Source organism: Moschus berezovskii, chromosome 1 (assembly GCF_049115385.1).
Source record: "Moschus berezovskii isolate FMDL1 chromosome 1, NW_MosBer_1.0, whole genome shotgun sequence".
Lineage (NCBI taxonomy): Eukaryota > Metazoa > Chordata > Mammalia > Artiodactyla > Moschidae > Moschus > Moschus berezovskii.
The window spans coordinates 23,793,706-23,818,703 of record NC_142460.1 but is presented as its reverse complement, the minus strand read 5'-3'; the positions used below and the strand labels follow the sequence as shown (position 1 = coordinate 23,818,703).

The 24,998-nt window shown below is 40.4% G+C and overlaps 1 protein-coding gene and 1 pseudogene across 1 annotated transcript; both read right to left on the bottom strand.

Moving 5' to 3' along the window:
• Positions 1 to 2,110: 2,110 nt before the first annotated feature.
• KRTAP27-1 (keratin associated protein 27-1) lies at positions 2,111 to 2,716 on the bottom strand. Its single transcript, XM_055417662.2, has one exon. It carries the CDS (start codon positions 2,714 to 2,716, stop codon positions 2,111 to 2,113), a length of 606 nt encoding a protein of 201 aa, XP_055273637.2.
• Positions 2,717 to 12,015: 9,299 nt separating this feature from the next.
• LOC129549879 (keratin-associated protein 13-1-like) lies at positions 12,016 to 12,640 on the bottom strand (annotated as a pseudogene).
• Between the last annotated feature and the right edge of the window lie 12,358 nt (positions 12,641 to 24,998).

Sequence of the window (24,998 nt, the reverse complement as noted above, 5' to 3'; positions counted from 1 at the left end):
GCCTTCACCATTCATATTGAGTCTCTGAGCTTGCAAAACATGTTGCTAAATTTTACTGAACATTTTCTATACGCAAGGTCATGTGCTGAGCACTTTCAAATTACTAACTTATTAGATCTCACAATGGTCATGTCATTATCATCTCAATTTTGAAGTTGAGTAAATTGAAGTGGAGAATAGTTGAAAAACTTGCACACAGCTGGGATTCAAATATCCTTCACCAACACAGCTAAGGAAATCTGATTTCAGAGTCCATGCTCTTAACCACTACTTTATGTTGCCCTGAAAATGAGAGATCCATTAATACCACATCTACAGCTTCTTAATAGCCAGGCTGTTCTAAACAAAATTAATGAGTCTTCACATATTTGAAACCTGTGGTTTCATCATCTTCGTATTTAGCATGCATCTCAGCTTTTACTGATGGTTGACTACCACCAATGTGCTATCCTACTCTGATCCATACTATACATTGTAGTGTTGGAGAAGATTCTTGAGAGTCCCTTAGGCAACAAGAAGATCAAACCAGTCAATCCTAAAGGAAATAAACCCTGAATATTCACTGGAAGGACTGATGCTGAAGATTTGATACCTCAGCCACCTGCTGATAAGAACAGAGTCATTGAAAAATACCCTGATTCTAGGAAAGATTGAGGGCAGGAGGCAAAAGGGGTGGCAGAGGATAAGGTGGGTGGATGACATCACTGACTCAATGGACATGAATTTGAGAAAACTCTGGGAGACAGTGAAAAACAGGGAAACCTGTCAAGCTGCAGTTCACGGGGTCTGCACACAAAGAATCAGATGCGACTTAGCGACTGAACAACAACAAAACAAGCTATACAAACAATGGTAAGGGAACATGTTCTCTTTTTTGCTTCCAAATACTGAGTTGGCTTCCAAAAAGTTAGCTTGAATTTTTCTATAACATCTTCCAGAAAAACCTGAATGAACTTTTTGGCCAACCCATAATTTATATTTTTAATCCAGTTGGGTTGGGAGGGGGGAACTGTAACCTAAAACCGATAAAAATGTGAAATAACAATAATAGTAACAATTGCTTGTGATGTAAATAGAGTAAATTTATTTACTACAAAGAATATTTTCCCAAATCACACACCCAAAAACAGTGAAAAGAGGAACCAGAATAGCAGAAATGTAGTGAATATGCTAAACCTGAACTTATCATATTTAAACATCTCTGACTACTCCATGGGTATGAAGTTTATGGAGGTGAGATTCAAAGCTGTCTTGCACTTGTCAAACAGTAGATTCAATGTAATAATTAACTAAAAGAGTTTACAGTAAATAAAATAATGATGGACAGTGAGGAGATACAGATTTGAGCTGTGGTTCTGATGCTATTAGCTATGTGAGCAACCTCTGATACAGTTGAAGCCAGCAGAGTTCACAGGACTAAATGGGTTTCAAGGTGTCTTTAAACTCTAGTACTGTATGTATTTCTGATATTAGTAGCCTATTACCTTTCTCTATTATAGCATGTTATAACAAGCCAGATTCAAAGCTTAGTGTTTCCACTGATAATAATCAGTAGTCAAAGTGTAATGTGGACTTTTGAAGTATTCATGTTAGTTCCTGGTGGCAATTCTTATTGCTGTATAACAAATAGTGTCCTAGTGGCTAAAATAGTTAGCATACTTTCCTATCAGCTTACCACCAGTTTCTTTAGTCGCTCAGTCTTGTCCAACTCTTTTGTGACTCCATGAACTATAGCCTGCCAGGCTCCCGTGTCCATGGAATTTTCCAGGCAAAAATACTGAAGTGAGTTTCCATTTTCTCCTCCAGGGGGTCTTCCTGACCCAGGAATCGAACCCAAGGCTGTTGCCATGACTCCTGCATTGCTGGCAGGTTCTTTACCACTGAGCCACCGGAGAAGCCTAGCTTATCACCAGAAATGCTCAAAAAGAAAAAAAAAAAGTAAAAAATTTTCTCTTTGGAGACAGTACAGGACAGTTCATTCACTCACAAACTCAGGCAAAAGTAGTTTGTGTTTAGAGAAAGAAAAGATCCTATTTTTCTGGACTCAATTTATGAAACTTGAAATCTAAGTCTCCCTACACAGTCTGCAGATTCTTCACTCACTAGGCAATTACAAACCACCTGTAACACAGCAAGTTGGCTCGTAAGTGTTAGAAGAAGTTTCCAGGGGCTGTGACTCTGGTGTCACATAGACCAAAGGGCTACAGGAACTGAGTTCAGGGCTCTGAGCTTGGCACTGGCTACAGTGACATTCCAGAGTCTGGCAACTCTTAGACACATAAGTCTTGGGTGGACAAGACTTTGCCATGTTGCTCACAGGTTGGCAGCTCTGAACTACAGAACTCATTTCCTGGCTACTTCCTGACTGGCAAGGCTGAGAAGCACACTCCAACACTGCCGAGGAACTTGTTGACTGGCAGGCTGTCTTTTCATAAGGCCTGGAATTAGAACTAGTTGTTTGGACGACTCTGGAGAGACAGACATTTTGCACATAGCTCTCCTCTGAGTGTAATTCCCATTCATCTTCAGGTACTATGCAGCTGGTGGTTTCCCTGCAGGGTTCTGGAAAGTTGTCCAGGAGCCAGGTCCTGCTGTAGCAACTGCTGGGTAAAAAGAATCCATCTTCAAAGTTTATCACATTCGATTCATGTATGATAGCAGAGAGAGGTGGGGCATTGTAGAAGTTCTTGAGCGGGTGGAGAGGTCTCTGGGTCATACTGTGAAAATCCTTGATTGAGTTGGTCCCAGGGACCCCGCATGCTGTTCTGAAGATCCAGTTCATTACTGAGGAGGTTATATACTCTGAAAACTGGGTGTTGGCTTCTTCTCATGACTCTTGCTACTTCATTACTTAAGCTTATTGGAAGGATAGCATCTCATTAGCACTTTGCTTAGTTATATATGAGGATAATGTTTTATTAGCAAAGAAGCCGGTCCACTTTGAATCTTCAAAATGGCTTTCATGTTAGCCCCAAAGCTGACTCGTCAGGGTGGGGCTTGACAAATATGAGTCCCAACAGGTCACCAAGCTAATTTTTTTTTTTTCCTTAGTCACCATGGCTCTCTATATTGGTAAATGGACTATACGGAATATATGTAGAAATAGCCAATTGAATAATGATTAATATTCAGCACTGGCATTTTGAGAAATGGCACCCAAACAGAACTTGATAATATAATCAAAACATTTTTCAGTAAGAGGTTGATTTGATTGAAATTGCCTTCATTCTCCTCTGAACTCTTCACCCAAAGTACTGAATCAGACCATTGCCCTATAAACATCTTTCCCTTTGTCTGACATTTCGTTTCCCTGTCTTACTGAAAGTGAAATTTAAATGTTAACTCTTTTTAAAGCTTTCCCTTGATTTTCCTGGTCAGAAGTTATTATTTATTCCTCCGAAGTAGCAATGGATTCTGACACATTCATTGTTTTGATTATGTTTTACACCAAGTAGTATATTTATTTATCTTTGTGCTTGATAATCTGCCTTTGTAAGAAACCTGTTTCAAGTATGCGTTACATTTTTTTTTAAAATTCAGTGTTTTGTTTTTGATGGAAGAATGATCAGCTCCTACATTTATCATGCTATTATGCTGTACTTAGGGTAGTTTCATACTCATAGCCCAAGACCTAGCAACAGGATTTCTCTAACATATTCTGTAATTTATTTAGTTCAGCTTATGACAGTGGAATGACAGAAGTATATTTTTAGACCAGTACTCTGGTCTACCTCTCTTGGTCTGAAGCAAACCAAGAACACTCAGGAACTTTGAACAATCCTTATACAAGCTCCTCTTTAATATGTGATGGACCAAGGATGTTATATACTTAAAAGGACACCTCTGAGTGTCCACATTCAGCTTGACAGCTTATACACTCAATTTGAGAATAAGGGTTTTGTAATACTGGCAAATTATTTATAATTTTGCATGACCACTTTTGTGAGATGAAAGATCCCATTATGCCCTCCACATGAACCCTACAACAGACCATTTAATGTTTATGCACGTTTGTATTCATCATTACACAAAAGCTTCTCTTCTTCAAAGCAGTAATGGATTCTCATTGCTCTTAAAAATGAGACCCATTCACCTAAGCACCTGTTTGCTGCCTATTTTTTTTTCTCCAAATCTCATCACTTTCCTGTGCCCAAAATGTGCTATGCTCCCAAGTCTTCACCTAGCTGCTCGAACATGCCAAGCCTTCCCTTGCTTCAGAGTTTTGCACACGCGGCTGTCTGTTCCACTCTTTCACTGCCCCCCCCTTTCCATATACAGCTCCCTCCTCATTTTCTGTGTCTCAACTTAAATGCTCCTATTACGTTCTTTCCTTCATCTTTCCAGTTGAAAAAAAGTCACATTCTCAGAGAATCATTTTTTTTCCTTCACATTACTTACCTCAGCTTATAATGATTCTGTTTCTTCATTATATCTTTGTCATTACACTCAAAATTCCATAAAGGCAAGAAGTATATATCTTTCTCACTACTATATCCTTAACTCTAAACACCGTGAGCTCCACCAATGTGTTTTGAAACATTAATGAATAGAAGTTGCTAAGTAAAAACTCACTCAAATTATGGCTAAAAGTCTTAAGGTATACAGTTCTGAAACCGGAACATACCTAAGAATTGGCAAGGGCACAGAGCTTATAAAAAAGAAATAATAATAACCATGCCTACCTGAAAGGAAAATAAGTGAAATCAGTGAAATAAGAAGAAAATCATTAAGGAAGGCTCTTATTAGCTGAATCAGTTATTTTAGAATAACATTTGATTGCCCATAGAAACAACACAGGCAAATGTTTTTGAAAGCTTTTACCAAGCAAAACGGCACTACTTTTCACTGTCAGCACAGAGTCCTGTTGCCAAATTCTGAGGGGCAGAGACAGGACACCATCCAGGCCAACATTCCCACTATTGTCTCCAGCAGTTAACCTCTTTATTAACCTCACAACGTGCAGTAAATTAGTGCACACCCGTCCAGCTCCAAATCGCTGCATGAAGAGTGTCAGTTGTGACTAGGTCTGTCATTTGTGACTAAGGCTGCTCCATTAGTTTTTTCTCCTCGGGAAGAGTTATTAACTTGAACATTCTGTCTAATTAAGTGTTGAATTAACAGGTGTTCCAGTATACAGTTTTGATTTTAACTGGTGCTGAGTTTATAGAGGGAGTGGCCTGGCATATTTCAACGGAATGACGCAGGTTAGGACAACTAGTCACCTTGGAATCATTTTAATTCAACTCACTGAAAGCTAAGCATTAGTTCTGTAGGCACTTGAAACTGATAATTATGTAGCCTATTTCCTAGCATTCTTGAGAAATAAGTAGAATAATTACCTGATGGCTTATGGTGACTGGATTCTTTGCTACTAAATGGTTGAACAGAAATTAACTGGTCTTGAAGTCTACATGATTGCAGATGCAGTGGCACCTCCTACCCACCAGAGGGTGGAATATCAACATGTGCAGTGGCATGCTAAATCACTTTAGTCGTGTCCAACTCTGCAACCCTGTGAACTGAAGCCTGTCAGATTCCTCTGTCCATGGAGTTTTCCAGGCAAGAATACTGGAGTGGGTTGCCATTTCCTACTGAGATGATATATATGATTCCAGATTGCCTGCCACATTTTGAGTGATAAATGAGTGAACGTATTTCTAATCAAATTAAAGATCACCATACAGACCAAGATGTTGCTCTTATGGCAACATCAGTCTGGGGTGGCTACCATACTATAAAGTAAAATGAAAGAGTCTTTTTTGTGTTTTTGAGATTATGTTGTTTATGGCTATAAATATCACACATTCTGAGATCCTTTTAATGGTTGGATTGTGTTTATCATTTTCATTAAATGTCTAGCCAGCCTGTCTCCATCTCTCAAGAACTTAGCACAAGGTTGCTGTAAGGTTGAGTAGTTTATATTGTTTTTAAATTGGTTATGTTGCTATGTCAGACTTCTAATCACTGATACAGCTGTGTCAAGGTAAACAAAAATTCACAAATTAAAGTCACCCTTCTGCATTTAGAAAAGGCAGAGGAACCAGAGATCAAATTGCCAACAACTGCTGGATCATAAAAAAAGCAAGAGAATTCCAGAAAAACATCTGCTTCTGCTTCATTGACTACATTAAAGCCTTTGACTGTGTGGATCACAACAAACTGTGGAAAATTCTTAAAGAGAAGGGAATAATAGAACACCTTACCTTCCTCCTGAGAAATCTGTGTGCAGGTCAAGAAGCAACAGTTAGAACCAGACATGGAACAACAGACTAGCTCCAAATTGGGAAAGGAGTACATCAAGGCTACATATTGTCACCCTGTTTATTTAACTTATATGCAGAGTACATCATGCAAAATGCCAGGCTGGATGAAGCACAAGCTGGAATCAAGATTGCCGGGAAAACAACAATAACCTCAGATATGCAGATGACACCACCCTTATGGCAGAAAGTGAAGAGGAACTAAAGAGCCTCTTCATTACAGTGAAGGAAGAGAGTGAAAATTTGGCTTAAAACTTAACATTCAAAAAGTGAAAAACTTGCCAACTGGTCCCATCACTTCATGGCAAATAGATGGGGAAAAAGTGGAAACAATGAAAGACTTTATTTTCTTGGCCTCCAAAATCACCGTGGACAGTAACTGCAGCCATGAAATTAAGATGCTTGCTCCTTAGAAGAAAAGCTATGACCAACTGCAAGGAGATACAATCAGTCCATTCTAAAGGAGATCAATCCTGGGTTTTCATTGGAAGGACTGATGCTAAAGCTGAAACTCCAATACTTTGGCCACCTCATGCGACGAGTTGACTCACTGGAAAAGACTCTGATGCTGGGAAGGATTGGAGGCAGGAGGAGAAGGGGACGATAGAGAATGAGATGGCTGGATGGCATCACCGACTCGATGGACATGAGTTTGAGTGAATTCCAGGAGTTGGTGATGGACAGGGAGGCCTGGCGTGCTGTGATTCATGGGGTCGCGGAGAGTCGGACACGATCGAGCGACTGAACTTACTTACTTACTATGACCAACCTAGACAGCATATTAAAAAGCAGAGGCATTACTTTGCCAACAAAGGTCTGTATAGTCAAAGCTGTGATTTTTCCTGTAGTCATGTATGGATGTGAGAGTTGGACTATAAAGAAGGCTGAGTACCAAAGAAATGATGCTTTCAAACTGTGGTGTTGAAGGCTCTTGAGAGTCCCTTAGACTGCAAGGAGATCAAACCAGTCAATCCTAAAGGAAATCAACCCTGAATATTCATTGGAGGGACTGATGCTGAAGCTGAAGCTCCAGTACTTTGGTGACCTGATTCTAAGAGCTGATTCATTGAAAAAGACCCTGATGTTTGGAAAGATTGAAGGCAGGAGGAGATGGAAATGACAGAGAATGAGATAGTTGTATGGCACTGTTGACTCAATGGACATAGTTTGAGCAGACTCTGAGAGATACTGAAGAACAGGGGAGCCTGGCATGCTGCAGCTCAAGGGGTTACTAAGATTCAGGCACAACTTAGCTACCAAATACAAGATGCCATGCATGCAGGTAGAAATCCACAACGATAAATCAGTAGTTCTGTTATATTTGAGATAACAAAACCCTCAGATACGCAGATGACACCACCCTTAGGGCAGAAAGTGAAGAAGAACTAAAGAGCCTCGTGAAGAAAGTGAAAGAGGAGAGTGAAGAAGTTGGCTTAAAGCTCAATATTCAGAAAACTAAGATCACGGCATTTGGACCCATCACTTCTTGTCAAATAGATGGAGAAACAGTGGAAATATTGGCTGACCTTATTTTGGGGGGCTCCAAAATCACTTCATATGGTGATTGTAGCCATGAAATTAAAAGACGCTTACTTCTTAGAAGGAAAGTTATGACCAACCTAGACAGCATATTAAAAAACAGAGACATTACTTTGTCAACAAAGGTCCATCTAGTCAAGGCTATGGTTTTTCCAGTAGTCATGTATGGATGAGAGAGTTGGACTATAAAGAAAGCTAAGTGCCGAAAAATTGATGCTTTTGAACTGTTGTGTTGGAGAAGACTCTTGAGAGTCCATTGGACTGCAAGGAGATCCAACCAGTCCATCCTAACGGAGATCAGTCCTGGGTGTTCATTGGAAGGAGTGATGTTGAAGCTGAAATTCCAATACTTTGGTCACCTGATGTGAAGAGCTGACTCATTTGAAAAGACCCTGATGCTGGGAAAGATTGAGGGCAGAAGAAGAAGGGGATAACAGAGGATGAGATGGTTGGATGCCATCACTGACTAAATGGACATGGGTTTGGGTGGGCTCCGGGAGTTGGCAGTGGACAGGGGGGCCTGGCGTGCTGCAGTTCATGGGGTCACAAAGAGTCAGACATGACTGAGCGACTGAACTGAACTGAACTGCAAGTAAATAAAAAACTTGCTTCTCTGGACAGAAATACGTGAAGAAAGAAAGTGTTAGTTGCTCAGTCATGCCAGACTCTTTGTGACCCCTTGGACTGCAGCACAACAGGCTCCTCTGTCCATGGGATTTTCCATCAAGGATACTTGAATGGGTTGCCATTTCCTTCTCCATTTCCTTCTGAGATCAAACCTGGGTCTCCTGCACTGCAGGCAGATTCTTTACTGACTGAGTTAGGGCTTCCCTTGTATGCATGAATCCACCTCAAAAGAGTGTGTTAAGGGGAATGATCTGCTTCCTTTAGATATTGCTGTTGTTGAGTTGCTTAGTTGTGTCCAACTCCTTTAGATATAACTTTCTGTAAACTAAGTCAGGTACCATGTAAACCTCCTCAGGCAATGAAATGGAAATGGTAAAATTTTTAGGCTCTGGAATAGTCAAAATTATGACACTATAACCATAATATTGATCCTATGTGGAATATGGAAATAATCTTTCACCAAAACTCTCTGTTTCTAATGATAAATAGATTCTTTTAGAATATGATCATAAAAGGATTCACACATAACAGCATTTCCTCTCTGAAACTATTTCTAAATAGTTTTGCTTCCTGGAATAATTCTTAACCATTCACAATTCAATTACATCAGATTTTGATTCAAAGAGTTGAAAAGAGAAAAAATTTAAAAAAGAGAAATGTTAGATGATTACACAGTGTTTATGAAAACTTTAATGAAGAGTAATTAAAAAAAATGAACCAGAGTTTCTTAAGCATCTAAACATTAACTCTCATATTTTCTACCCCTTTGTTCATTATGTCTTGGATGCGAAAGTGTTAAGGTTTATTATAGTAATTATGCAATTGCTTTTGTTCCTATCCTCAGATGCTCTTACTCTGGCCTTTCTCTGAGGTTAGCATCCAGTGAAGTTATTTTTCTGCCTTTGTGTGATCCAAAAATGTGAATTTGCTTTTGAGTTCTTCCAGTTATCCTATGGGTAATGAAGTCATGGTAATAAGCCATTAAGATGGTGCTAAATCATTTCTGATGATAATGATGAACAAAGGATTAAAGACTTTGATGACAAGTAACTGACCTAAATAGAGTTCAACTAGCAAAAGTGAATGCATGCTTGATGTCACTGACATAATATATTCTTCAGATGGTCACCCTAGCTCCATCTCATTCATTAAATTAACTTTTACTGAGTCTTTACTACTTACAAAATTTTGTTAGACCAAATCCCATTGTATATATTGAAAATATAAGTGTAAGTACTAAACAAAATAATAGTTTAAATGAAACATTAAAACTAGTGACTTTGTGATTAGCAAAATATAAGCATATATAATGCTAGCATCGTATACAGAATAATCAACTCGATTGATTTTGTAGTCTATTTAAAAGAAATGAGAGAAGATATAGCATTGTCATGGGTTTTGAAGGTTAAGAGAGATGTAGCATTAATTTTAGAAGTATTAGACCATGTGAGCACTCAGATCTGCACCACGTGTTCCCGGAAATGTGAGTAGTTGGCATCAATGTTGGTGGAGTGCATGTTTGTGGAGTGTGATGAGAAGAGAATATGGGAGAGTGGGTTGCAAATGGTCTTTAATTTTATATTAAGGAGTCCTTATAGCCAGTAATGGAATGCCTGCAATGCAGGAGACTTGGGTTCAATCCCTGGGGTGGGGAGATCTCCTGGAGAAGGGAATGGTAACCCACTCCAGTATTCTTGGAAAGTATGTAGCGTGGTGGGTCCATGGGGTCACGAAGAGTCAGACACGACTGAGTGACTAATACTTTCACCTTCACTTTTTTTTTTCATCAAGAAGGACATTGTTTTAGGTTTTAAAGGACTGTTTCATTTAGGAAAACTTTAGTTACAAGTAGCTGAAATTGTAATTCAATATGGCTTATATGATAACATGTATTAGCTCACAACCAAAGTCCAGAAAAAAGATGGTCCAGGCTCTGTTCCTCAGCATTCCTCTTGGTTTTACCGTCTTTCACACAGTGGTTTAGTTCTCAGGCTATATGCAAGATGGATGCAGCATTCTACATATGATGTGATAAAACGGAGACATGCTGGCTTCAAAAATCTCCATAAGAAGATTTTCACCAAAAACATCTCTTAAGATTACTCCCTGTTTCTCATTGGCTTAAGTCAGACCACATGCTGCATTCTGAACCCTTCCGTTTCAGTAGGAACTGGGATTGCCAGATTAAATCCTGAAACCTGGGGCGTAGCCACGTTACTATAAAAGAATAGGTGGATAAGACAGGATACACAAGCAAAATTCAGTTCTTGTGGGAAGAAGAGAGGAGAGAAAACAGCTGCAAGAACATTGAACAATCTGTTAGCCATGTCCACTTAGATTTCAATATTTTATTCCCACTTAGGTGTTTTAAACGTAGATGCATGCATTTCCCAAAACAAGAAAACTTAGTAAAGTGTCTGCTATCATATCCAAATATATGCCCAAGATATCAAGTCCTCCCTTTCGGCTAATATTTCCTACTCATGATGCTGCCATGTTTCCAGAAGTTGTTAGGAGAATTCTGTGAAAAGTCTGGCCTTATACTGACCAAACAGAAGATGGAATGAAGTCTGAACATCAACATGACTTAGAAATTCTAATCTTTTTATTGCAATAAGATGAATTTGTGGTTAATTTCATCTGTACTTAAGATATTTGTTTCATTACCTGGGTTACTCCTGTCAGTTAATATCATGACCTCAGAATTTCATTAGAGCTTGCATAAGTCTATAAAAGTGGTAAAGAACCCTCCTGCCAATACAGGGGACATAAGAGACTCAGGTTCAATCCCTGGTTCTGGAAGATCCCCTGTAAGAGGGCATAGCTACCCACTCCAGCATTCTTGCCTGGAGAATTCCATGGACAAAGGAGAGTGGCAGGCTACCGTTCATGGGGTCAGAAAGAGTTAGACACAACTAATTGACCTAGAATGCAAATCTGTAAAAGGGTCTTATAAAAGTATTTTGACAATTGTTTCATCTAAAACAGCCAGGCTAGTGCTTGCTGAAGCACCACTGCTATCTCCTGAACTTTTCTGCTTGGCTAAGTGTTCTTGCCTGGAGAATCCCAGGGACAGGAGAACCTGGTGGGCTTCCGTCTATGAGGTCACACAGAGTCGGACACGACTGAAGTGACTTAGCAGCAGCAAGATCTTTGACTAGTTTAACCAAAGTTAAGGTGTCCTGATAAATTGTTCACAAGAGAGCTTAGGATAATCTCCTGCCCACACTCTGAGTCCACTTGCCCAAAATTCCAAGAAACCAACTCTGTATTGGCAGATAATTCTGCCAACCAGGGTGTCTGCTCCGTAAATTAAATACTTCTTTTTAGTAAAAAAACAGGAGGTTTGTAATTCCTAACAGACAGCCTCTTTAAAAAATTGAATGGTAAGCTTTATGAACTGATATCAGCTTAAATAAGTTTACTTGAAAGGAAAAGAGACCTCCTGTTCTATTTTTAACTAGAGAAGTAAGGGAGGAAATAGGAGAAAACAGAATGTGTACTCTCTGAGATGAATTATTTTAATATTAATGTGATTTTAAAAAATAATCCCTCATCTAAGTAGTAGAATATAGACTCTGGCCAGATATTAATAATAGCCAAGATTAGCTTCGAGGGAGATAATTGTGAAGTCACAGTAGTCTAGAACCCTTGAGAAGCTGAACAGTAGTAGAAGCCAGATATAGAAGGTTGATTGATTGCAAGAAGTTTGGCAGCTTCCAGAAGCCACATACACTGGGTTGCAGAATCGGGATCTGTGGCTCAGGGAAGGGAAGCCACAGACTCCACAAACGAGGGGTCTGAAGCCACAGGATCCAAAGCCCAATGAGTAGCAGGTCTAGATCCATAGCCCAAGCAGTAGCCTCTGCTGGACCCATGGTTCAGGGATCCAGTGTGAACTGACTGGCAAGGACTGCAGAGCATGGAGGTCCTTGGGTGATAGAAGGACATCTGACACCGGATGGGTTCATAGCATGTCTCCTGACTGTCGAGAGAGGAGTCCAGCTGGCAGGAGCTGGGAAAGCAGAAGTCAGTGCTGTAGACCAGGTTGCTGGGGAAGGAGGAGCCACAGGAGGAGACTGGCAGCACAGATGTTCCCCAAGGGAGCAGGAGGAGAAATTTCCATAACACCAGTTGTAGGACAATTTCACAGGTGATGTGAGTTCAGCTGAATTACTGTGAAAAGAGGCTCTGATATCCTTGACTTCTCCCAGTCATGTTTATATGTAAATATATATCTTCTTGGGAGGAGAAGGGGACGACAGAGGATGAGATGGTTGGATGGCATCACCAACTCAATGGACATGATTTTAAGCAAGCTCCAGGAGTTGGTGATGGACAGGGAAGCTTGGCGTGCTGCAGTCCATGGGGTCACAGAGTTGGACATGACTGAGCAACTGAACCAAACTGAACTGATATATCTTCACTTCACTGGGTGTGATGCGGACCCTCCTCCTCTTCTTCCCTTGTACAAGTCTTGTCATGAAAATAACTAATTAACCTAGGCTATAATTATCACTGAACACATGCATGTATTTTCTTAATTGCAGTTCAGTTATTCTCATTTGTAGAAGCCACTCTGCTTCTCTCTCTTTTCTTTCTTTCCCCAGAAATAAGTTGTGGTTTGCCTTCAAAGATGTTATTCATGATGCATACAGACAGTGCCCTCACTGCCCCTGAGCTTGACTGTGGGGATTTTGTGCCTGAGAGTGTAAATGATTACTCCTAACAGTCATCAGCACTTCTGTCTCAGCTGTTTATATATGCTTTATGGAGCCTTTACTATGTGTAAAACACGGCAGAGTGTGGGATCGTTTAATCCTGGCAACAACCTTAAGAGATGGTCACCAGTTTAATAACCCAGATGTGACTGCCTCCAAAGCCACCAGGAACAGCAGTGTTGTGCTGACAACTCCAGAAGCTTAGCCTTTCAGCTCCCAACATCCATAAACAATGAATGTCTGTGCTCAGTCGCTCAGTCGTGTTCATCTCTTTGCAACCTCGTGGACTGTAGCCCACCAAGCTCCTCTGTCCATGGATTTTCCAGTCAAGAATACTGGAGTGCGTTGCCATTTCCTCCTCCAGGGAATCTTCCTGACCCAGTGATCGAATCTGTGTCTCCTGCGAATACCCAGATGAAGTCATTTCACTGTGATAATACTTGCATTTTATCTGATGTGCCTGCCTGTATACTCTTGCCTCTTTTATGAGAAGCCAAATACAGGACCAAAAAAGAAAAAAAAAGTTTCTTAGTTATTTTAGTTTTTTCAGCAGTCAAAGTTACTGTAGATACGGTTATTTCAAACTATTCTTCTATTTGTCTTCTCATTTACCTTATCATCATCAAACAACTCATGTTTGATCCTGCATGGAATTATTGAATTCTTTTTCCACGTTAGGCAGAGATTCTTTGGCAATCATGTAGACTATCATTGAGAATAATTGCTAAAAACTAATATACCATGAGTGAGTTGACTACCAATGAAATACATTTGCAAAAGCTTGAATTTTAATAGTGTGCTAACCTTTGCCAACTCAGTTGGGAGTGAGAAATGAGACACCTTAGACAGTGATTCATTTCACTCCCTGCTGAGCTTCTCTTTGGCTCAGCCTTCTAGAAAGACAAAGAAGCAAAAAGATCCTCCATTTTAAGTAGTTAAAATTATCCTATCACTATAAAAATCAATGGTAGAAAGAAAGTCTTGGAATTAGAGAAATCTTTATTTTTTCACTTATAGTAATATCCACCTTCTGTCTTAAAGCATCTTCTAGAAATTGGAAAACAAAAAAGCTATTTATGTAACTTGATTTTTTATATTTGTTTCCCAGTGATTGTTTTCTCTAGTCTCCTGTAGTATTTGCTTATACGGCACCAGTGGAATTGTCTGCCCATTGTTTTGCTTACAAATTTCTGCCAAATGTCTTGCTTGCTTCTCCAAATCCTTCTCATCCCTCAAATCTAAGATCAAATTCCTCATATTTGAGAGGTGTTCATCTCACTGTTTAAAATCTTCTACAATAAGGTTCTTAGTATCTTCAGTTCAGTTCAGTTCAGTTCAGTCGCTCAGTCGTGTCCGACTCTTTGCGACCCCATGAATCACAGCAAGCCTGGCCTCCCTGTCCATCACCAACTCCTGGAGTTCACTCAAACTCATGTCCATTGAGTCAGTGATGCCATCCAGCCATCTCATTCTCTGTCATCCCCGTCTCCTCCCACCCCCAATCCCTCCCAGCATCAGAGTCTTTTCCAGTGAGTCAACTTGTCTCATGAGGTGGCCAAAGTACTGCAGTTTCACCTTTAGCATCAGTCCTTCCAATGAACACCCAGGACTGATCTCCTTTAGAATGGACTGGTTGGACCTCCTTGCAGTCCAAGGAACTCTCAAGAGTCTTCTCCAGCACCACAGTTCAAAAGCATCAATTCTTCGGCGATCAGCTTTCTTCACAGTCCAACTCTCACATCCATACATGACCATGGGATAAACCACAGCCTTGACTAGACGGACCTTGGTTGGCAAAGTAATGTCTCTGCTTTTTAATATGCTATCTAGATTGGTCATAACTGTCCTTCCAAGGAGTAAGGATCACTGCAATCAGCATCTGCAGTGATTTTGGAGCTCAAAAAAATAAAGTCTGACACTGTTTCCACTGTTTCCCCATCTATTTCCCATGAAGTGATGGGACCAGATGCCATGATCTTCGTTTTCTGAATGTTGAGCTTCAAGCCAAACTTTCCACTCTCCTCTTTCACTTTCATCAAGAGGCCTTTGAGTTCCTCTTCACTTTCTGCCATAAGGGTGGTGTCATCTGCATATCTGAGGTTATTGATATTTCTCCTGGCAATCTTGATTCCAGCTTGTGCTTCTTCCAGCCCAGCATTCCTCATGATGTACTCTGCATATAAATTAAATAAGCAGGGTGACAATATACAATCTTGACGTACTCCTTAGTATCAATTTGGGTGACCAAACATACATACACACACACACGCACACACACATGCACACAACATGGAGGAGTTAAAAGAGATGTCTTTTGAGATGGATCATGCAGACCAAGATTTCAGTCACTTGAACTTGCTGGACAGTCACATGTTCTGTAACAGTGGCATACCCAGAAGTTCCTCAGGATCTGCAAAGGGTTTAATTTTCTTTGAATCAGCCTCTGGCACACTGTGGGTGCTCTAAATAATTTACAAAATGAAGGAATATATCAAGTCCTTAACCAGTCACTAGCCATTTCCATTTGGAGATTTAATAAGACTGTCAAAATTGTATGTGTAAAAAGTTGGACTTTTATTCTTCCCTAGGGAGGAAAAAAAATACTTTCTCTCATTTTAGTAAGCAGCATTTTGAAGCACATAGTAGTTAAACTCAGAAACCTTGTAATCCTCTTAATATTTGCATCTTTTCTAAATACTACCCATTCTGTCTTCCAAGTTTATCATAAATCTCCCCAGTCATTTTACTGCCTTCTTTCTAATCTAGAGCGTCTCAAACTTGTTATCATTGGCACCTTGAACTGGATCTCATTTTCTTGTGGGGAGTATCCTGTTCATTTAGGAGATATTTGGCAGTGTCCCTGGTTCTACCCACTAGATGTCAGTTGCGTGCACACGCACATGCGCGTGTACACACACACACACAATTACAGTTAACAATGTCTCCAAAAATTTCTTGAGGGCTAAGCGGTTCTAGTGCAGAACCATTGTTCTAGAGCAAGGAAATCTCTCTTGGTGGAACTACTGAAAGATTCTGAGGCAGGAGATAAACAGACCCCAGACTGACCAGTTTCTCACCTGTGGAAATAAATTCCATAAAGCAACGTGATGGAGAAGGCTGGGCCCTGCCCAAAGAAGAGATGAAAGACCACATAGTCCTCATTCTCAGAGAGAAAGAGAACTTTTCAACTACACATGCACAGAAGGGCTCCTTGGAGATCTAGAGTGGTGGGCCTCCTCATAGTAAGTGATGGTAACTTCCCATCGGCCTCTTAGAATCCACCATGGCTCAGAGATGCACGTGCACACACAGGAGACCTTAAGATAAAGCAAATATGGATTCAGAACCAGGCAAAGCAAGATGACTGGTCAAAGGGAGCCCAGAAGAAATGCCCCGTGTTGGTGTTTCAACTACAGTGAGGGTGCGATTTTCTGAGTCAGCCCGTGTGTCTATCTACACGTACTCTCCTTCCTAATAAATATTTTAGTTGTTTCACTATTTTCCATATCTATGTGGAAATTCATTTCAACACAGCTGGCAGGCCAGGGCCTTGTCACTGGTCACTGGTCACTGGTCCCTGGTCCCTGGTCCCTGGTCCCTGGTGGTTTAACGGCTAGGATTCAGTGTTCCCCCTGCCTCGGTCTTGACTTCTGTCTCTGGCCAGAAACCAAAGCCCTGCTTCAAGCTACTACAAGTCAAGGTCACCTGAGATCAGCTCAATGTGGCTTATTTTACTTTCAAAAAGAAAATGTCTCCTCCAATCTTTTCTTTCTATCCCTGTCTGATCAATCTTCTTTAAACAAAAATTGGCCCTATCACTGTCCCAATGAAAACTTTCCCATTGCTTTCTAACACATGTCCAATAAAACACACATCCTCTACTTGACTTACAAGGTTGCCTTAACTTGTCTCTGCCCGTGTCTCTAATTTAATCTTCACACCTTACTCCTCCTCTGTTCCAAACACACTGTCTCTGCCCCACGATTAACACAGCTCAAGCTTTTTCCCTACCAGGAGGACTTGCTCTTTCCTCTACCTTGAATGTTCTTTCTTCATCTGGATAATTAAGATAATTAAGCCTTTCCTCACTACTTAACCACTTTATCCCAGGATAAATTAGGTTCCCCTGTTATGATCACTATCATCCCTATAATTAATTTTATTATTTTTATAATATATTTATTTTGTAGATTGTTCTCTAGGCTAGAGCAGTGCAACCTTAATGAACTATCCCATGAGACTCTGTTACCGTCTGCCATGAGACAAATAGTGTATATCAAGTAAACGAGTGCATTAGCTCCTTCATGAAGAACTCCAGCATGATTAAAAGGTATCAGCTTAACTAAATTATAGGCTTGGTAACACCATTGATTCACCTGGTCTATAACCCACCTACTCTTTTATTCTTTACTTTTTATTTTCTATTGGAGTATAGCCAGTTAACGATGTTGTGAGAGTTTCAGGTGAACAGCAAAGGGACTCAGCCATGCATACAAAAATTGAAAGTGAAAGTTGCTCAGTCATGTCTGACTTTTTGTGACCCCATGGACTGTATAGTCCATGAATTCTCCAGGCCAGAAGACTGGAGTGGGTAGCCTTTTTCTTCTCCAGTGGATTTTCCCAACCCAGGGATCAAACTCAGGTCTCCTGCATTGCAGGCTGTTTCTTTACCAGCTGAGCAACAAGAGAAGCCCAAGAATACCAGAGTGGATAGGCTTTCCTTTCTCCAGCGGATCTTCCTGACCCAGGAATCGAGCCAAGGTTTCCTGCATTTCAGGTGGATTCTTTACCAACTTATAAAAGTTATCCATTCTCCCCCAAACTCCCCTCCCATCCAAGCTGACACATAACTTTGAGCAGAGTTCCATGTGCTATACAGTTGGCTTGTTGGCTATCCATTTTAAATATAATAGAGTGTATATGTCCATCCAAAACTCCCTGACTATTCTTTCCCCCATCCTGTCCCACTGGGACCCATAAATTCATTCTCTACATCTGTGAGTATGACCCTCTCTTAGTGGCACATCTCTGACTGTAATTTCTTGGGAGAGACAATAACTACATTCTTTCTTGTTCAACAGTGAATACTCAGCTCAAGAACAATCACAGTTACATAGTTGTTTCTCAATAAATACTTACTTAATGGATAAATCAGGGCTTCCCAGGTAGTTCAGTGGTAAAAAATCTGTCTGCCAATGCAGGAGATGCAACAGATTCAGCTTCAATCCCTGGGTTGGGAAGGTCCCTTGGAGAAAAGAATGTTGACCCACTCCAGCATTCTTGCCTGGAAAATCCTATGGACAGAGTAGCCTGAAGAACTGCATTCCATGGGGTCAAAAAGAGTCGGACACAACTAAGCACGAACACAATGGATAAATTGGGGACTTGATGGTTTTATCATCACCCATCTTTTGTCTGTCTCTCTAAACCCAAACTTTTGCTTGATTCTCATTTCCCCTTGGGTGATTCACAAGACAGGAAACCCAGCAGCAGCTCAACTGCTCTCCTAAGCCTTCTAAACCAGACCAGCTTCTAATTCCTTTGCACACTACTGTAGTTACTGTGTACCCTCTAAGCAGGTCCTGGGAGACATGTATGACCTTCCTTCCTTTTCCTCACTTCCTATATCTAGATAAGCATACCTTGCTATTTTTAAATCTGAAAAATAGTCAGTCACTGAAAAGAAGCTATTATTGAGTAATAAGTTAAAGATTTGATGACAAGTGGAATACTGCCTAAAATTCATTGAAATTGACCCAGAAGTAATAGAGCTTAAGACGCTCCTGGCAGTCCAGTGGCAAAGATGCTGCACTGCCAGTGTGGGGGGCCCGGGTTCAATCACTCCTGGGGAACTAGGATCCCACATGCCTCGTGGCATGGCCAAATAAATAAATGATAAAAATACATTGAAAACTAAAAAAAAAAAAATCTTTTTCTATTTTGCCATAATTCAGCCATTTTATCTGTTACTGCAGCTAGTCCCAGAATCTCTGGTCTTGCCTATGTCCTATCTGTTGTTGCAGGCAGATTCTTTACCATCTGAGCCGCCAGTGAGGCCCACGTCCTGTACAGTTATCAGAATGCTTTTTCTAAAGTCTGTGTTGGCCTTTTCAAACTCAAATTCCATTTTTGAAGTCTTTAATCCGAATCATCCTATGATCTGACCCCCAATTATCTCATACTTGGTATCTTCATGCCCTCATTTTATCTTCAAAAGATGCCAGATTGCTTCCATGCTGCTTAAGGCTGAAAGTTAGAAGTTAGTTGAGAGGGCCTTATTTCAAGCTCAGCATCCACAATGACTATCAGAAGAGAAGAGATGAAAGGTGAAGCTGGAGACAGACGGGAACTAGATGACAAGTGGCTCCTGGACATTCTTCAAAGTTTCAAAATACTCTGAAAATAAAAAACTTCCCTTAGAACTAATTTGGTGGTGAAAGAAGGCATTATCTGTTCTCTGGATGGGATGACGTGATCAAGTGAATGGATTCTGTGCATATTCTTTTTCTTTCTCTTCTTAGTGTAGATATATTGTGCCTCAGGAATAGATCAGTATGTTTGATTATAGGGTGCTTTCACAGAATTACACACAGTTTATGCATTCTATTATCATCCTAAAATCTGAAAAACTGTATTTCAAAAATCATCCGTCACCCTTGGCTTAGACAAGAGAACGGAGACCTATAACAATGAGAAGCCACAGTTAGGTTATAAATATGGACATATCCAGATCAAATTTGCCTCCTAAGGAAATGACTCTGGCTGCAGTGTGATGGATTAGAGGGTCACATACAAGATAGAGTGGGTGCCCAGGTTCAGACCCTGTCTGTGTGATTCAATAGCCTGTATTCTTAGCTAAAGTGAGTGGCTATCTTCCATAAAAATGATTATTAAAGCTCAGCATTATGTGTAAAATGAGAAGGGAACCTCAGATGGCACCCTGAGAAAAACTTACATTTAAGGAGCTGGCAAAGTTTAAGGAGAGTCCACAAAAGACTGAGAAGGGATAGCCAGTAAAGTTTAAAGAAAATTGGGAGTGTAACAGAGTCCAGTTAAAAATGTATTATAAATAAACAAAAGCAATCAAAAGTATCCAGCACTGGAGGAAGTCAAGTTAGACGGTCCTCCTAGATCTTAAGCATCTCACTGTCACATATTACTATCTATATCTGTATCTATATGATTTATCTTGGGGGGTTTTAATTTAATTTGGAAATGACCACCACCATTTAAATAGTGTCTGGTGCCATTTCAGATGCTAAAAAAGCTTGCTAAATATAGATCAGCTAGTTTTTTAAAGCAATAGATACTAAAAACCCCATCTGTTAAACTAAACCATCTTGTCCAACTTTCTGAATACACTAGCATGGCATTTGAACCTAAAGAGATTCATTTCAAGTCCATTCAGCAAGCACACATTAGCGCACAAGGCGGTGTCACGGACGCTGAGGATGAGGAGGGGACCGAGGAAGGGCCCTGTGCAAAGGCGCTGTGCCTCATGGGAGCAACCTAGATGTCCCCTGATACAGAGGAATGGATACAGAAGCGGTGCACATATATGCTGGAATATTATCCAGCCATAAAAACGAACAAAACAGTGTCATTTGCAACATGATAGGAGCTAGAGATTATCATACTGAGTGAAGTAAATCAGACAGAGAAGGAGAAATATTGTATGACATCACTTCTATATGGGATCTAAAAAGAAAGGATAAGTGAGCTTATTTACAAAACCAAAGCAGACTCACAGAGAATTCTCACTTAGAGAATGAACTTGTGGTTGCAGGAAAGGATGAAGGGAAGGGACAGTTAGGGAGTTTGGGGTCAACATGTTCACATTGCTATATTTAAAGTGGATAACCAATAAGATCCTACCGGAACTCTGCTCCTTGTTGTGTGGCAGCCTGGATGGGAGGGCAGTCTGGGCAAGAATTGATACATGTATATGTATGGATGAGTCCCTTTGCTGTCCATCAGAAATGATCACAACATTGTTATCAGTTATACTCCAATATAAAATATAAAGTTAAAAAAAAGTTAAAACTCTGGAAAATGAGAAGTATATTAAGAGAAGATAAGTGACTTTAGAATGTGTTACAGGTAATTAAATCCTACAACTTTTGTTCTTCTTTAAGACCCCTCAGCAACTACACAAAGCTGAATAAAATCATATGCCTTTTTATTTACATAATGTGAACTATTTTAAATTTTATGTTTTACACAGGAAATAATAATTCTCTACTTAGAAGTTTTCTTAGACTATAATATTTTTCTACCTCTACAAAAGGATTATGCTAGCTCTGATTTCACAGATTGCTTTTTACAAAATCAATAACCAAAGTTACCCATATGGTATTCATCCTATTAAAATATGCAACCCCAGGAAGCCAAGAACTCTTTAAAAATTCAAGGAAATATGATTGCATTTGGAATTTCTTAAAATATTAGTTTATTCAATAGCAACATTTCTATCACATTGCAGGATAGCAAGAACATATGAAATAACCTCCTGATTTCTCTTATGAATTGTTGTTCAGTCTCTCAGTCATGTCTGACACTTTGCGAACCCACGGATGGCAACACAGCAGGCTTCCCTGTCCTCCGCTATCTCCTGGAGTTTGCTTGAACTCATGTCCATTGAATCAGTGATGCCATCCAACCACCTCATCCTCTGTCACCCTCTTCCCCTCTGACACTCAATATTTCCCAGCATCAGGATCTTTGCCAGTGAGTTGGCTCTTTGCATCATGTGGCCAAACCATTAGAGCTTCATTTCTTTTAATATACAACATATAAAACTCAAAGGTAGTTTCCCAATTTTGACTACTCTGATTGTGTAATGATGACAGAACATCTATATCTGAGAGGGAAAAAAAAAGTAGTTAGTGGTCAGTCAGTTCCTAAAGTGGGGGGTTATAGTAGACGAACAAAATAGAAAAGAGTATTTCATGTAGGCATGAAGAGGCATTAAACTGCTTTACAGAATCCAGGCCTCTAGGCTGGTCTGTATTAAGTTGGCAGGATACTTTAATAAGAAAGTAGTTTTCATGGTAGAATCTGGGAAGATAATTCAGGTTTTGGGAGTTAAAGGATGGATTTAAAAATTGGGAGCCATTTAATTCATATTGTTTGGAAAAAAGATGATTTATGGTTGCTGATAGGCTTCTAGCATCTCTTTTGAGAGTCATTAGAAGTGAAATGAAGTGAAAGTTGCTCAGTCGTATCCGAGTCTTTGTGAACCAATGAACTGTAACCCTCCAGACTCCTCTGTCCATGGATTTCTCCAGGCCAGTATCTTCCTTCTCCAGGAGATCTTCCCAACCCAGGGATCAAACCCAGGTCTCCCACATTGCAGGCAGATTCTTTACCAGCTGAGCCATAGGGGAAGCCCAACAGTGTCAGTAGAAGATTTAAATATCACTGATGGCCTAGCCCACAGAGAAGGCAATGGCACCCCAATCCAGTACTCTTGCCTGGAAAATCCCATGGATGGAGGAGACTGGTGGGCTACAGTCCATGGGGTTGCTACTAGTCAGACAAGACTGAGTGACCTCACTTTCACTTTTCACTTTCACACATTGGAGTAGGAAATGGCAACCCACTCCAGTGTTCTTGCCTGGAGAATGCCAGGGATGGCGGAGCCTGGTGGGCTGCTGTCTATGGGGTTGCACGGAGTCGGACACGACTGGAGTGACTTAGCAGCAGCAGCAGCAGCAACTGGCCTAGATGGAGAAGGCAATGGCAACCCACTCCAGTACTCTTGCCTGGAAAATCCCATGGGCGGAGGAGCCTGGTAGGCTGCAGTCCATGGGGTCGCTAAGAGTCGGACACGACCGAACGACTTCACTTTCACTTTTCACTCTCATGCATTGGAGAAGGAAATGGCAACCTGCTCCAGTGTTCTTGCCTGGAGAATCCCAGGGATGGGGAAACCTGGTGGGCTGCCATCTAAGGGGTCTCACAGAGTTGGACAGGACTGAAGCAACTTAGCAGCAGCAGCAGCAGCTGGCCTAGAAGGCTTATGCGCACTGCACATGTGGGTGAGAGGTTCTTGACAACCAATCCCAATGTCTTTCTACACTACGAGTTGTATAAGAGCATCTCCTTAGGAATACCTTGGTGGTCCAGTGGTAAAGAATCCACCAACCAATGCAGGGGACACTGGTTTGATCCCTGGTCTGGGAAGATTCCACATGCCAGGGAGCAACTAAGCCTGGGCGCCATGACTACCAAAGCCCCTATGCCCTAGAGTGGATCTGAGCAACTAGAGCAGCTATGGCAATGAGAAGCCTGCCCCTGCAACTAGGCAACCAGAGAGTAATCCGCTGTTGGCCACAACTAGAGAAAGCCCTGGCAGAGCAACAAAGACCCAGCCTAGTCAAAAATTATCTATCAGTAAACTTTAAAACTTAAAAGAAGACAATCTCTTTAGTGTGTTGTCTAAATACAATCAAATAGATTAGCACCATGGTAAATATGCTTACTTATATTTTACAGTCAAAGACAGTTTATAGTTTATACAGCCTTGGATTTAAGGTATCACTGTATGCTCAGAACAGTTGGTCATCATCGCTGGTTTAATTTGTGACTCAGAGGGTCATTTGAAGGATGTCGAGATATGGCTTTTTTCTTTCCTCCCTGCGTTCGGCATTATATTTTACTGCAATTCTTTTCTCAGCCTTCCCTGATGTGGTTTGCATATTATAAAGCATGTACTTACGCTCAGTAACAACTGATATGTGTGATATAAATGGTGCATAAAAGACAATGATATCATTGCCTGATCATGATACTCTGTAAGAGTCAAATGAGTTTTATGGAAAAATAATTCTGATCGGCTCTCTTTTCACCAGCTGGATGAATATGGAATGCCTCATATAAGTGGGCTTAAATTATATTAGCTAAGAAGATGGAGATGTTAGCCCAATACTTTTAAAAAGTAATCTACTATCAAATTTATAGCGTGTAAATTTTTAATGGCCCCTTAGAGGCTATGTTTATAAGCAGTAAAGCAAATACCAAATTATTTTCTTCCAGCACATTGAAAATTGCTGAACAGATAAAAAGTTCCAAAGCAATGTTACAGATAATCACATTTCTATATTATGGGAGGGTGGGCATTAAATCTAAAGACCCTTGATTAACCTAACTATAGGAATGTGGTGGCTTGAAGGGTAGACAGACACTCGTGAAGACCAAGAATTCAAGGCACAGAGATAAGACTGCCCAGCAAAATCACAGCATAAAAGAAACATTAAATAAATACATAAATATATCTACATACTTGTGTATACAAGAAAATGCCAAATTAGGTTACCCCAGGGTAAAAAATTTATAAAGAAAATGGATTAAAAGATCTTTATTTGCATGTTTGTGAGGCTGAGAGGGAACAGAGTATACTATTGTGTATGTTATTGTGTATTTAAAATGTTTAGGAATTGAGAGCGTAAATATTTGGCTTTAGGTCAAATGAAAGACTTTGATGTTTACGGCTTACGATTGTTAGGTCATAGTCTGCTTTATTGACTATGCCAAAGCCTTTGACTGTGTGGATCACAACAAACTGTGGAAAATTCTTAGAGATGGGAATGCCAGACCACCTTACCTGTCTCCTGAGAAATCTGTGTGCAGATCAAGAAGCAATAGTTAAAACTGGACATGGGGCAACAGACTGTTTCCAAATTGGGAAATGAGTATGACAAGGGTGTTTATTGTCACACTGCTTATTTAACTTATATGCAGAGTACATTATGCTAAATGCTGGACTGGATGAAGCACAAGCTGGAATCAAGACCACTGGGAGAAATATCAATAACCTCAGATATGCAGATGACACCACCCTTATGGCAGA